This window comes from Macaca nemestrina, chromosome X (genome assembly GCF_043159975.1).
Source record: "Macaca nemestrina isolate mMacNem1 chromosome X, mMacNem.hap1, whole genome shotgun sequence".
NCBI classification, from domain to species: domain Eukaryota; kingdom Metazoa; phylum Chordata; class Mammalia; order Primates; family Cercopithecidae; genus Macaca; species Macaca nemestrina.
In genome coordinates this window covers 146,999,387-147,013,417 of record NC_092145.1, presented here as the reverse complement: position 1 = coordinate 147,013,417, position 14,031 = coordinate 146,999,387, and the positions used below count along the sequence as shown (strand labels likewise).

General features: G+C 44.3%; 1 protein-coding gene across 7 annotated transcripts in view; it reads right to left on the bottom strand.

Annotated features, from left to right (window-relative positions):
* Positions 1–14,031, bottom strand: part of LOC105478145 (glycoprotein M6B) — a 169,731-nt gene that overhangs the window by 10,084 nt on the left and 145,616 nt on the right. For all 7 annotated transcript variants that reach the window (XM_024791671.2, XM_011735160.2, XM_011735162.2 and 4 more), the window contains 2 exons: positions 6,218–6,404; positions 3,987–4,143 (listed from right to left, as the gene is read on the bottom strand). In XM_024791671.2, coding sequence (XP_024647439.1) covers positions 3,987–4,143; positions 6,218–6,404 — 344 coding nt within the window. The remainder of the gene's footprint in view (positions 1–3,986; positions 4,144–6,217; positions 6,405–14,031) is intronic.

Below are 14,031 nucleotides of genomic sequence, written 5' to 3'. Positions count from 1 at the left end.
TCTATTTTGAAGCTGATGGTCCCCACTAACTTTCTGCGCCGCCGGGGATACCTGGGTAGTTGGAGGCCACCTCCTGATGGTCACAATGCCAGGAAACTGCAGAAACAAGACACTTTCCCTTTCACTGCAAGGAAGCATTTGCATCTCCAAAAATATTCAGAGAAGCAGATTTCAGCAGTTCCACCTCCCACTTCCTCCCACTGCTGCCCCAAACTAGGTTTCTTTCCCTTCAAGAAAACAGGACCTGAGCAGGAGGGAACTGGTGGTTCTTGGCTTCAGTGAGCCTTCCCTTCTGTCAGAGGCCAGGACTCCAGACAGAAGGCCACTATCCCCCCACCAGAGGGCCCTGCTGCGGGCTGGCCCTGTCATGGTGGCCTCCAGCGTCTAGAGCTGCTTCCTCAGTGAGTTCCTGGGCACAAGCCTTCCACACAGGACTATGAAAGCAAAAGAAATCTCTGGACCCCCAAATCACTAAGCCAAAGGGAAAAGTGAAGCTGGGAACTGCCACAGGCAAACCTCCCATTCTATCCCTAAACAAGATAGCACAAAGAAAAAGCTACATACCTCCCTCACAATTAGCCCACAGGGAAATCCCTCATGGACAAACGACAGACAGAGCTCAAAGTCATCCCTCTGAGGCTCATGTGAGACAAATGCATATCTGACTGCTTCCTCTCCCGTCATTTCAACAAGCCAGACCAGCCATAAGTGACTATTCCTCTACCTTCCTCTCCCATATGAACTGTATATTCAATGAAAGGCTGATCAGAAACCCAAAAGAATGCAACCATTTGTCTCTCACCTACTTGTGACCTGGAAGCCCCCTCCCTGCTTCGAGTTGTCCCCACCTTTCTGGACAAACCAATGTACATCTTACATTTATTGATTAATGTCTCACGTCTCCCTAAAATGTATAAAACCAAGCTGTGCCCCGACCACGTTGGGCCCATGCTGTCCGGACCTCCTGAGGCTGTGTCATGGGCACATCCTTAACTTTGGCAAAATAAACTTTCTAAATGGGCTGATACCTGTTTCAGATACTTTTGGGTTCACAGGACTTTCTCAAAAAAAATCTGACGTAAGAGCTAAAAGCAGGCCATGCTAGGTGGGTTGGGAATCCCTCATGGTGTCCCCATCTCTAGGTGAAGTGCCACTGGCTCAAGTAGAAGCTCCTCTCCTCTCCACCATGTGCTGTGTCCCGACCAATGCTCAAAGGATCCAAAAATGTTAAACATCAGGCAGTGGATGAGTTAATGCTGTGCCCTGTGGAAACTAGACCTCTTTATTTCTGAAACTTGATGGGTAGAAGTGAGGGGGAAAGCTGTCATTTTTAAAGCTGTGAGGAGGTGTTTTTTCTTTTTTTCCTTTGGAGGAGGATTCCCACTATTTGTGGCTATTTTCCCTCTGTTCTTCACAGGCATTTTATTTAACAGCTGCCTCCTTCCTCCACAAAAGTAACCATTCCCCTGACTTGTACAGTAGTCTCTTCTTTGTATTTTTTAACAGCTTTATTGAAATATGATTTACTCAGAAACTCATGAATTAATTTACTCCTTTGTTCTATGAAGTGAATCTTAAAAAACCAATGTGAAATGAGGGTCCTATTTGGGATTGGGGAGGTCCAAATTGGTAAAGAACTAAATCATTCAGCAATTGAGTGATGGGTTTCATCCTTGTAGGTAGTTTCTTTTCAGAACATGGTTTTCTGAAATCACATCAAATGACACTATCTGTCAAGACTATTATCTGTCCTTGAGAGGGGTAGGTGGGCATGTGAGCTTAAGCCCGGCTGGACCATTCTGAAGTCCCACAAATGGTCATTCCGGACAAACCTAAAGATTGGCATCTGGATCCATGCAGCTGATGATGTTCTGCTCAACTACTTCCTGGGGGTGCTGCTTCTCCTGGAAGGGGCAGGTGTGGTGTGGAATGCAGACTGTGGAGTTGGGCCCACGGCTGATGTGAGAGAGCAAAAAGGACAGTCCGGGCTGGGGAGGGGCTGGGGAGGAACTGGGGAGGAGCTGAGGAACAGGCCCCTGTGATGTGGCCAGGCCTGTGGACTCCAAAGGAGAGTTTCCCACATTGCAGTCCCCTTCTTGCAGCCCTGCTGTCCTTGGAAAAACTGTTACATTCATTCATAGCCTCCATCTCCAGATTCAAGTGATTCTCCTGCCTCAGCCTCCCACATTCCTGGGACTACAGGCATGCGCCACCATGCCTGGCTAATTTCTGTATTTTTAGTAGAGATGGGGTTTCGCCATGTTGACCAGGCTGGTTTCAAACTCCTGAACTCAGGTGATCCACCCGCCTAGGCCTCCCAAAGAGATGGGATTACAGGCGTGAGCCACGGCACCAGGCTGCCAATTCCATTTAGAAACTAAAATTCCATGTGCCAAAAATCAAACTCCATAAATACTTCTCCCCTCCTCCCCTCCTAGGCTCTCAATGGAAAGCCTTTTCCTCTTGGAAAAGGACCATTTTCTTTTGTGATGAAGCACTTTTTAACCCTGTTTTTTAATGACCCATTAAGATCTGTCATCCTCTAGACCAGAGGTCAGCAAATGCTATCTTACTGTAAAGAGCCAGATAGAAAATTGTTTAGGCTTTGCAGGTCACATGTGGTCTCTGTGGCAACTGGTCCAATCTGCTTCATGCTTTGTAGCATGAAGGCAGCCATAGCTAATGTGCAAATGAATAGGCATGGCTATGTGCCAATCAAACGTTGTTTAGGATCATTAAAACTAGACTTTCTTATAATTTTCATGTATCATGAAATACTCATTTTTTCTAACCACTGAAAGATATAAAAAGCATTCTTGGCCAGGCACAGTGGCTCACACCTATAATCTCAACATTTTGGGAAGCCAAGCTTGAGCCAGGAGTTCGAGACCAGCCTAGGCAACATGGTGAAACCCTGTCTCTACAAAAGATACAAAATTAGCCGAGTGTGATGGACTGCACCTATAGTCCCAGCTACTCGGGAGGCTGAGACTGGAGGATTGCTTCAGCCCGGGAGGCAGAGGTTGCAGTGAGAGGTTGCAGTGAGTCATGATCACACCACTGCACTCCAGCCCAGGTGACAGAGCAAGACCCTGTCTCAAAAAAAAAAAAAAAAAAAAAATTCTTGACTGAGCATGATGGCTCACGCCTATAATCCCAACACTTTGGAGGCTGAGGCGGGTGGATCACCTGAGGTCAAGAGTTCAAGACCAGCCTGACCAACATGGCGAAACCCTTTCTCTACTAAAAATACAAAAATTAGCCAGGTGGTGGTGGCGGGCGCCTGTAATCCCAGCTGCTCGGGAGGCTGAGACAGGAGAATCGCTTGAACCCAGGAGGCAGAGGTTGCAGTTAGTGGAGATCGTGACACTGCCCTTGGAGTCAAAGTGATACTCTATCTCAAAAAAGAAATCTTAGTCCTGAGCTATACAAAAACAGGTAGTACACCAAATTTTGCCCACAGTCCATAGTTGCTAACCCCTGTCTTAGACTATAAGCTGCTTGAGAAAGAAGGCTGTGTTTGAATCTTTGCATCTCTAGTGGCTAGCAAAGCCCAGATAGGCGCTCTGTACAGCAGGTGCTGGTAAGTATTTACAGAAGGATCAGGATGATTTTCCATAGTCCATGTATGTCTTTATGGCCATGATCCATATTTAAAGACAACCAAAGGGAAGCACTGAGACCACATGAAAGTTATCTCCTTCTATAGTGGGAAGTTGGCATTTGAAAAATCTTCAGCACCCTTTTCACCTTTACACTGATGAGAACATTTGATTTATTTCTACCAGCCATAGATTTTAATTTGCTATCAGTAACATGTTGCAAGTTTTTATAGTCCTAACTCTAAATTGGTAAGGCCAGTATTTGTGTCATGGACCCTCCATCCATGCTCGATACCTGGTAGCTTTTGCCAAATACAAGGAAATACATCAAGGCATGGCTCTGGTTGTACATCAAACAATCAGTTATCAGAGGTTCACACTCACCATTCCACTGATGCATCGGCCACAGGCGGTTGTTTTAAACTCACCGTGCAGTTCTTTCACTGCACTTGTGGTGTAAAAGCCTTCTGCCAACAGAATGATCCCATACAAGAAGAAAAAGGACGCAATTCCATAGATGACATACTGCATCAGTTGTATCCTACAAAGAGAAGAAGAGATCCTGAACCATTAAATTCACTGCCTGGTAGTGACTACGTTTCTGGACGCTGGAGAGAGGACATGACGGGGATGTTCCTGTGAGCGCATCACTCGCCCCACTGATGGCTTTGATGTACTTGTGCAGCAGCCTGGGCGGCATCCCTGCCCATGTCCCAGCAACATGGGCCTTCCTTCCAAGGTGGGAATGATGTTTCCTCTGCTCAGGGCAGCATCCAGTTGTAATCTTTTAATCCTTACCTGAGTCCTGGGCGGCAAGGGTTAGAATCCTCATTTCGCACATAAGTAAAACACAGGTATTGAGGAGTTAAGCTCCTCATCAGAGGATACACAGTTAGTGGCAAAGCCAGCATCTGAACCCTGGTCCATGACAACATGTTCTTTCTGCCCTATCAAAATGCCTCCCAACCAGGCCTAGTGGTTCATGTCACTCTGATAAAACCCCTAAGTAGGCACTCAGGGCTTCTTTAGGGGGTAATTTGGGGAGATGTTTTTTGCATTGTGACTCCCACCACACAAGTAGTAGTAAGTCGAGTAGGTTTAAGATACAGAAAGTTAATTCACAATGCAGTTTGTCTCACAAAAGCTAACGAAGATGGATGACATGTCCTCAGCCTTCGGCTGCCCATTGGAATCACCTGGGGAGCTTGGAAAATACTGGTACCTGGATCCCGCCCCCAGAGCTTATGTCCTAATTGGTCTGGGGTAAGGTATGGGGATTTTTTTTTAAAGCTGCTCAGAGGTTTGAGAGCCACAGATTGAGATCACTACCTAATTAAATCAATACACCTTTCCCAGGTTCAGTCTTGGTAAACATTTCTTCTTTGCACATAGTTGGCACTCAGTGAGTCCCTTGTCCTGCTTGAGCCCTCCTTATAATCTCCCCAACCTGTGTTCATTTCTTTGGAGGTCATTTGTGAACAGATAAGAAAGAATAAAATTCCCTAAGGACTGAAGAGTCTCCAACATGACTCCATGACCATTCCATAAAAATTCATTCGTGTCTTTTTCAGTCTGGTAAAGAAGTTTCTTATAATCATAAGACACATAAACACTGGAACTTTGAGATTCAAGGGAAGAAAAAGAAACAATGAAGGAAATGGAGAAAGGGGAAGACATGCGAAGGAAATAAGTAGATTGCTGCTGAGCTTGCACAGTTATGAGAATCTATGCATGGGAGTCACTGTGACTCCATTGAGAATGTTTCCAGAAAGAAAGGCAGAGATCTGCTGCCAAACCCCTGGACCTTCCTCTCTTCTGCAATGGAGGATGCCCTGGGATCTGCTCTTCTGCCAGAAGAGTTAACGTTAAAATACTGCTCCTGGAGGCTCAGAGTTGGGGTCAGTCCTTAACAGGGCTCCTGCCATTCCAGGGATGGTCACTTCCTGGGAGAAAGCTGGAGGCATCTGTTACTTGGGAACAATACAACTCTGTTGAGACAATCGGCAGCATCACCTATCACCATGTCACAGCCCCCCACGTCCACAGCTACCATGTGTGAAGTGTCCTATGTGCATACCATGCCATTCCCAACATTCCCAAGTAACATTCCACCCTGGGGCCTAAACATCTACCACATTCTAGGCCCTTTCTTTTTCCTTCTCTCATGAACCTTTTTCTATCTGCATAAAGTGAACTTTAAGTAAAAGCATTCATTTTCTGCCAGGAGAGCACACTGTAGTCTTTCTGAAAAACATCATGAGGTGGTTGCATCTTAGATACTTTTTTTTAAAAAACAAAGTATCACTCTGTCACCCAGGCTGGAGTGCAGTGGTGCCATCCTGGTGCACCACAACATCCACCTCCTGGGTTCAAGTAATTCTCCTGCCTCAGCCTCCTAAGTAGCTGGGATTACAGGCACACACCACTATGCCCAGCTAAATTTTTTTTTTTTTGTATTTTTAGTAGAGGTGGCATTTCACCATGTTGGCCAGGCTGGTCTTGAACTTCTGACCTCAGGTGATCTGCCTGCCTCAGCCTCCCAAATTGCTGGGATTACAGGCATGAGCCACCAGGCCAGGCCTTAGATACATTTTTAAAGGGAACCGGATACTTACACCTCGCTCAGCAAGGCATGGTCACTGGCGTTGGTGGAGAAGTGTTGCTCAAGAATCGCCACGGTGCCTGCGAGAGCCACATGCCCACAGCCGCAGAACAAGGCCACCCCGGAGAAGCAGAGGATGGTGGCCACCAGGGAGGCGTAGGGGACTCCTCCCAGACACTTGATGCAGCATTCAAAGCAGCCTGGACCCAAAGGAGAGAAAATACAGCCATTATGGGCAAGAACGCCTCTGGTCTTCAAGAATACCACATATTCACAGAAAAGGCTTTAATTATTCCATCTCCCCTCTCATGCTCTATGGTTAATACTTCGACATCCCAAGGGCCAGTGTGGTAGTTACCGTGATCTCACATTCTGCAGTGAGGACCCTGAGGCTCCAAGAGGGAATGTAACTTAATTTGCTCAGAATCTGGAAGGGTAGCGAATGGCAGAGCAGTCAATTGACAAAGAGTTATAAGGTAGTTACAATTCTAGAGCTTCCCTGATTGACTGAGTGGTGGGGGGAGTCCTGCTCAAGTGCCTATGAGAAGCACTCATTCCACCAACACAGTCAAAAGAGGACAGCAGTGAAGCTGCAGCTCTGTGAAGGAAAGCAACAGTCAGGTCGTCTCCAGCCTCACCGTTCTGGGGTTTCAATACGTCTGCTGCTGTAGCAACCAACGGATTTCCCCAAGCCCTGGACCTCCTGGGCAACTGGGAGAATCTGATACAGCAATTATGCCGTCGCCCGGTTCAAACAAATAGCAAGGTGATTGTTTTGGAAAGGTCACAAGTATTTTGGTCCCTAATTCAGTGAAGTACAAGGTCACCAAGAGCCACTCAAATTTCATTCAAGTTGACATCAGAAATTATCTCAAATTTTTAATAAAAATGCTTCCCTCCAGCCCAGTCAGCTCAAGCAATTCATTTACAGTCCTCCTCCTCCCCGGCTTCCACCTTCCCCGACACACACGTTCAGAGTCAGAAACCAGAACTGGTGGGTGATATTTAAGTACTTGAAGGAGAAAAAAGAACAGAAGAAAAAAACAAAACCAAAATGAACATCCATGAAGTGGAATGAAGGAGAGACAGCCGTAACTCACTGTTAATCTTGAAAAGATGAGACTTGTATTCATTTTTAAAATAAACTTTTACTTGAGATGTCCATAAAGACCTGCCCGAGGGGCAGAGCCAGGTGACATTTTCAGTTTGGAGACATTTATGTTTCAGTAAAGGCAGCACTGGCCTCGGGATAATGTCAGTACCTCTCCTAACCTCCCGTCCCTGTTTATATTATCCAGACCCTTAAGTAAATGGCTTGTCGGGGAAATTGAACTTTAAACGCATTATGGTGTTTAACAGCAATCAAGGGCACTTCATTACTTCAGGGCAAGCACATTAAGCCAGACAAAAAAAAAAAAAAAAAAAAAATTCCCCCAAATGGTCTTCACAGTTAGGTTATGGAATGACAACCCAGCATAAAACACCATAGATGAATGTTTTCATTTTAGTGAGCATTCCTTTTAAAACAGCATTCGCTTAAACCTATGGAAAATGACTATGAAAACTCATTACTAGTTTTCTCTTTAGTTTATTGGAAGACAAAAAATATCAGAGCTTCAGAAAATAAAAAATATCAGGGCTTCATAAGAAAGCTGTGCTTCCTTTCATTTCAAAACATGAGCGGCTGTTTTTAGGAAGACCAACTTCCCTGAAATGGATTGGGGAAACTATATAAAATGGGAACCATCCTGGCTAACATGGTGAAACCCTGTCTCTACTAAAAATACAAAAAATTAGCCGAATTAGCCGGGCATGGTGGCCTGCACCTGTAGTCCCAGCTACTCGGGAGGCTGAGGCAAGGGAATCGCTTGAACCCAGGAGGCAGAGGTTGCAGTGAGCTGAGATCGCGCCACTGAAGTCCAGCCTAGGCGACAGAGCAAGGCTCCTTTTCAAAAAAAAAAAAAGGGAACCAGTGCACAATATGGTTCAAGTTCACTAGCAAGTCAGTATCTTAAAGAGCTTCAGACACTTGGGATTTGTGAGCAGAGATGTTAGACCTCAATCTTATTTTGTCACATGACTTTCTGGGGACTGAGGTGAGAGGAATGCAACTCAAAGTCCAAATTCTCTCTAGGTTCCCAAGCTAAGAGAAACTAGAATCCTTGGCCTTGACGTATCTCATTATAAAGAGAAAACAGACATGGGTATTGTATCATTCACAGCCTCCCCACATTCTCAGCTTCTATGATCATGTTAAGAAAAAGATGAATGCCTACTTTCCTGACTAACAAAATTGTATCTGGTCCTTAAAGGATAAAGATGTAACGCCTTGGGACTGTATGGTCCAAAATGGTAGCCACTAACACATGTAGCTATTTACAGTTATTTAAAATTAAATAAAATGAAAAATTCAGGTCCTCTGTTGCACAAATCACATTTCATATGCTCAAAAGTCACATGGACTAGTGGGTACTGTATTGGACAACACAGATATAGGACATTTCATCATCACAGAACACTGCTTTGGAAGACATTTGAATTGTCACATATTTGATTTTCTATAATGTGAGCTGGGTTCTAACTGGATTTTCTGTTGGATTTCATTAATTCAGTACTTTGTGAAGACCTACTGGGTGCCAAGTATACAAATGTGAAATAAGATACCTTTTTGGCTTCAAGATAAATCCAATACTGCAGGCAGACAAGTAACACAATTATTATAGTCCAGCATGATGGGGGTAAAGATACAGACCCCTGCAGAGCCAGTGGAAAGGGAGTGGAGGGAAGGCAGACAGGGAAGGACAGAAGGGCAAATAATTCATACTGGAGGGGTCCTTCTACAGAAAGACCTAGTATCCAGAATACTTAAACAGTTGATGTGGTGACAATGACATATAACCAGATAAAACTGTTCATTAATTCTCTGAATTTATGTGTGTATATATATAAATATATATATATATATATATATATATATATATATATATATAAAATATATATATTTTTAAACTAAACCCACACCCTTTTTCATCATTTGGAGTTAGAGTTAGGTGTTATGGTGTAGCACACTTGCCCTTTAATGATAGAACTCGTCCTTCCAAATCCACAGTTGCCACTTCAAACAGTCTTTCATCCAAATGGTTAGAGCATTCCAAAGAAATATCACAGCTGCTCCCAGGCTCAAAAAGACAAGTGGGGTTAGAAGAATGATGCTGTTCAATCCCAAATTCAATACTAGATCAAAGCTAAAGTTTCCCTCCAATTTAAATCTCTCAAGGACTCTGTACAGCTCATGCTGTGGATCTAGTTTTATAACAGCAGAGAAAACCAGAAACTCGAGAATTTGGGGGATCACTTCAATGAATCATGCTCTCTCAGCAGATGCCAATGCTCTTATGTTTTCAGCAGATGATTTTATTTGTGGCTGTAGGAACCCTAGCTCCTATAGAACAGAAATCACCATCTTTGCTCCACTGGCACAGATAAAACTCTTATGGACTGTGCCAGCCAACATGACTAGAAGGTAGTGACATAAAATATGGGAAAAGTTTATGGGACATAATACAGCTAGATGTAGAGCTTATTCTAGCTTAGTTGACCAGTTATCTTCAGGGTTAAGATTGCATGTGTGCTAGATATCCAACCATCTATAAACAGATCACTCTCCACTGTACCTTCTATGTCAGTATAGAAGCCACCTCTGGTCACAGTGTGCATGATATTTTTGAACACTGGGCAATTTAGTCACATATCACGCACTCATCCTGGAGGAACCAAAACTGCTGCAAAAAGTTAGTAAGAAAAAGCTAGATGTGTTTATTTAGGAGCTAGAGGATATAGGTAATATAGGAGCTAGACCACCTAGGGCTTTCCAGGCCACCTTAAGAATTCTGGACTTTATCTTCAAAATCATGGGAAGCCACTGAGTTTTTTTTGTTTTGTTTTTTTTTAAAACAGTCTTGCTCTGTTGCCTAGGTTGGAGTGCAGTGGCACAATCACTGCTCACTGCAGCACTGAAGTCTCTGGCTTAAGCGATCCTCCCACCTCGGCCTCTTAAGTAGCTGGGACCACAGGCCCATGCCACTGCACCCAGCTTATTTTTTATTTTTTAAATTTTTTGTAGTGACAGGGTCTCCTTATGTTAGCCAGGCTGTTCTCTAACTCTTGGGCTCAAGTGATCCTCTCGCCTCGGCCTCCCAAAGTGCTGCAATTACAGGTGTGAGCCACCATGCCTGGTCTGCCAGGGAGCATTTTTAAACATGGGAAACAGATTGGGGTTGTGAAAGATCACTCTGGATGATGTGAAGGGATATGTGGATCTGTAGCTGAGAAGAGTTGAACTTGAATGCTGGCAGCTTCTACTGGGCAACAAGGAAAACTATCAGAGGTCAAGAAAAGATACGAGTGGACCATTTGTCAATTCCATGTACTTTGCAAAGTGTGTTCATTGGACCAGCAGTATCAGCTTCAGCAGGGAGGAACCTGTGAGAAATGAAGAATGTTGGGCATGGCCCCAGACTAGATGAGTCAGAATCTGCATTTTAACAAGCCCTCTGGGGTGATTTGTGTGCACATGAAATTTTGACAAGCCCATTTCTAGTCAACAGTGGCATCTTCCCAGTCTCAGGTGTGGCATCCTGAGTCTGTCTGAAGTGCCTGCTTTCATATTCAATGGCGTGTGATGTTTCTTCTCTAAGACGTGGCCCACTGGGTTTGGCCATAACCCTCCAATCACTTGTGAATCAAATGGCAAGTTCCAAGGACTACAGTGAAGAAAAACAAAATGTTCCAAGTTGTTCGACCGTCTTGAAAAGAGTGCAGCTAGAGTGCATTTTTGTGAGCCAAACAAGAACTATTAACCTTGGAATTTTTCATGCTTTAGTGTCATGCCATAGGCAGGGTCTGAGAAGACAGGAATTGAGTCACCTGAGAAAGCAGATTTCTAAACACACACACTCCTACCCACTGCAGTGCTGGGAGTGCCTGTGCACACAAAGGAGGTAGATCTGGGATTCAGGCTGTCCTTAGTAGTCATAGGCAAGCTGATGTTTTTAAATATAAGGGTGGTGCCAAGTACCAGCAGAACACCATGCTGTTAAAAGTTTACGATAGCTAAGGAAAATCAGTGCTTTTCTTGGATGCTCCTATAAATCCACAGACTGAATTTTCCCAAGCTTCAAACCAGCAATGACAACATTGGGTAACGTGAATGAGAAAAAGCAAGGAAAGCATTTTTTTTGATGACTGTGATATATTCATGTATAAAATAAAAATCAATGCCAGGCTTTTTTTTTTTTTCCTGAGAAAGAGTCTCACTCTGTTGCCCAGGCTGGAGTGAGTGGTGTGATCTCCACTCACTGCAGCCTTAACCTCCTGGGTTCAAGTGATTCTTATGCCTCAGCCTCCCTAGTAGCTGGGATTACAGGCACGCGCCACTACACCCAGCTAATTTTTTGTATTTTTAGTACAGACGGAGTCTTGCCATGTTGGCCAGGCTAGAATGCCAGGCTTTCTAGCACATTTTAATAGTAATTCTCAATACCTCTCACCAAACCCTAAAAGCCTCTGTTGGGCTCATGTCTTATGCCTTCATTTAGCTGGCCTCTGGATAAAAAGAATTTTAGGTTTTGATTCACACAAAAATTACAGTGTACATTAGCCTAAGACAGTTTAAATATAAGCCATGTAGTAGGGAGGGAAAAAAATACACATCAATGCCTTTAACTCTCAAAGGCTATTTTGTCTCCAGCATCCCTAGAACCTTTTGTGCAGAACAACAGAATAAAACACTTTTTGTCCTCAGGCTTGTGGATGGCCGTTGCCATGGCTGTGAGTTCATAATGGCCAAGTGATTTGCCCAAGTTGTCTGTGATCTTGGCTGCAGATTTAATGCTGGCTCAGACGGAGGGCTGGCAGGAACAAGGGCTCAGATTCTTCCCCAGGGAATGAATGTCACACATACATACACACACACACACCCCCTCCCAAACACCCCCCCCCACACCACACATACACACACACACACAAAACCCTTACCTCTCTACATGGGGCCTTCCTTGCTATATTACTGATTCTTAATGAGCCACAAAATTAAAAAGAAAAGATGCAGGAACCAAGCTTTACAACTTTCAAGCAACAAGCAATGGGAAAATGGAGGGAGTGAAAATCCTGAGAAGCAGCAGTGAATGTCAGTGGACAGAAGCTTCCCTGATTCTGAGCTGGCCAAGCAGTTCTCAACAGGGGGTGACTGTGACCCTCAGGGGACATTTGGCAATATCTGGAGATATTTTTGGTTGCCAAAGCTGGGGGAGAGGGTGCTTCTGGCATCTAGTGAGACCAGGGATGCTGCTCAAAACCCACAGTGCACAGAATATGCTCTTATAACAAAGAATTATCCAGCCCCAAATGTCAATAGCTCCAATGTTGAAATTCTCTGAGGTAGCATAAAAAACATGTATATCGTTTAGACCACTGGTTCCTAATCCAGGCAATTTTGCCACCCAGGGACATTTAGCAGTGTCTGAAGACAGTTTTGGTTGTTACAACTGAGGGTGAGGGGACACTACTGGCATCTAGTGGGTAGAGGCCAGGGATGCTCCCAAACCTCCTATAATACACAGGATAGCCCCCACCCCGAAATAAAGAATGATCACACCCAAAATGCCAATAGTGCTATAAACCAAAAATAACTCTGGGCCAGGCAGGGTGGCTCACACCTGTAATCCCAGCACTTTGGGAGGGCAGGGCAGGCGGATCACAAGGTCAGGAGATCGAGACCATCCCGGCCAACATGGTGAAACCCCCATCTCTACTAAAAACACAAAAATTAGCTGAGTGTGGTGGCGCATGCCTGTAATCCCAGCTACTTGGGAGGCTGAGGCCGGAGAATCGCTTGAACCAGGGAGTTGGAGGTTTCAGTGAGCTGAGATTGTGCCACTGCACTCCAACCTGGCGACACAGTGAGACTCCGTTTCAAAAAAAAAAAAAAAAAAATCTAAGCACCACCCCCCTCCCCACCCAACCATCTGAATAGATTTCTGCTCTCTGCCAAGGGGATTCCAAAGTGAACCTGAAAAAACTGGTTCGGGCCATGAATGGAGGGGAGATTCAAACATACCTCATTATACCCTCCACCCTTCTGGAATTCAGGAAAAGCTAACCAGCATTAACATCAACAGACCTTAAATCTGGTAAGAGACATTTACAATCTATTCTCTCTGAAACCTGCTACCTGGAGGCTTCATCTACAGGATAAAACTTTGGTCTCCATAACCACTTATCATAACTCAGACATTCCTTTCTATGGATTCCAGGTCTTTACATAATTTTTAAATCTTCCTATAACCTGCAAGCCACCCTCTGATCCCCTTTGAGTTGTCCTGCCTTTCCAGATTGAACCAATGTACATCTCACAGGTATTGACGGATGTCTCATGTCTCCCTAAAAGGTATAAAAGTAAGCTGCGCCTCATCCACCTTAGGTACATGTTATTAGGATCTCCTGAGGCTGTTTCAAAGGCCTGTTCCTAACCTTGCTAAAATTAACTTTCTAAATTGATTGAGACCTATCTCAGATAGTTTTGGGTTCACAGTGCCAAGAGTGAGAAACCCTGCTCTCAGGTTACAATATATAATTCTGGTCTCAGACATTTGGTGACACTGCCAAATTCTAAAATCTTAAAAAGAAATGCTTAAAAGAAAATTAACTTTCTTGGAATACATCATAGAGCAGAGGTTCTCCATTTTTCCTGCACATCGGAATAATCTGGGGAGCATCTGAAAATCCTGATGCACCAGCTTCATCCCAGACCAATTATATCAGAATTTA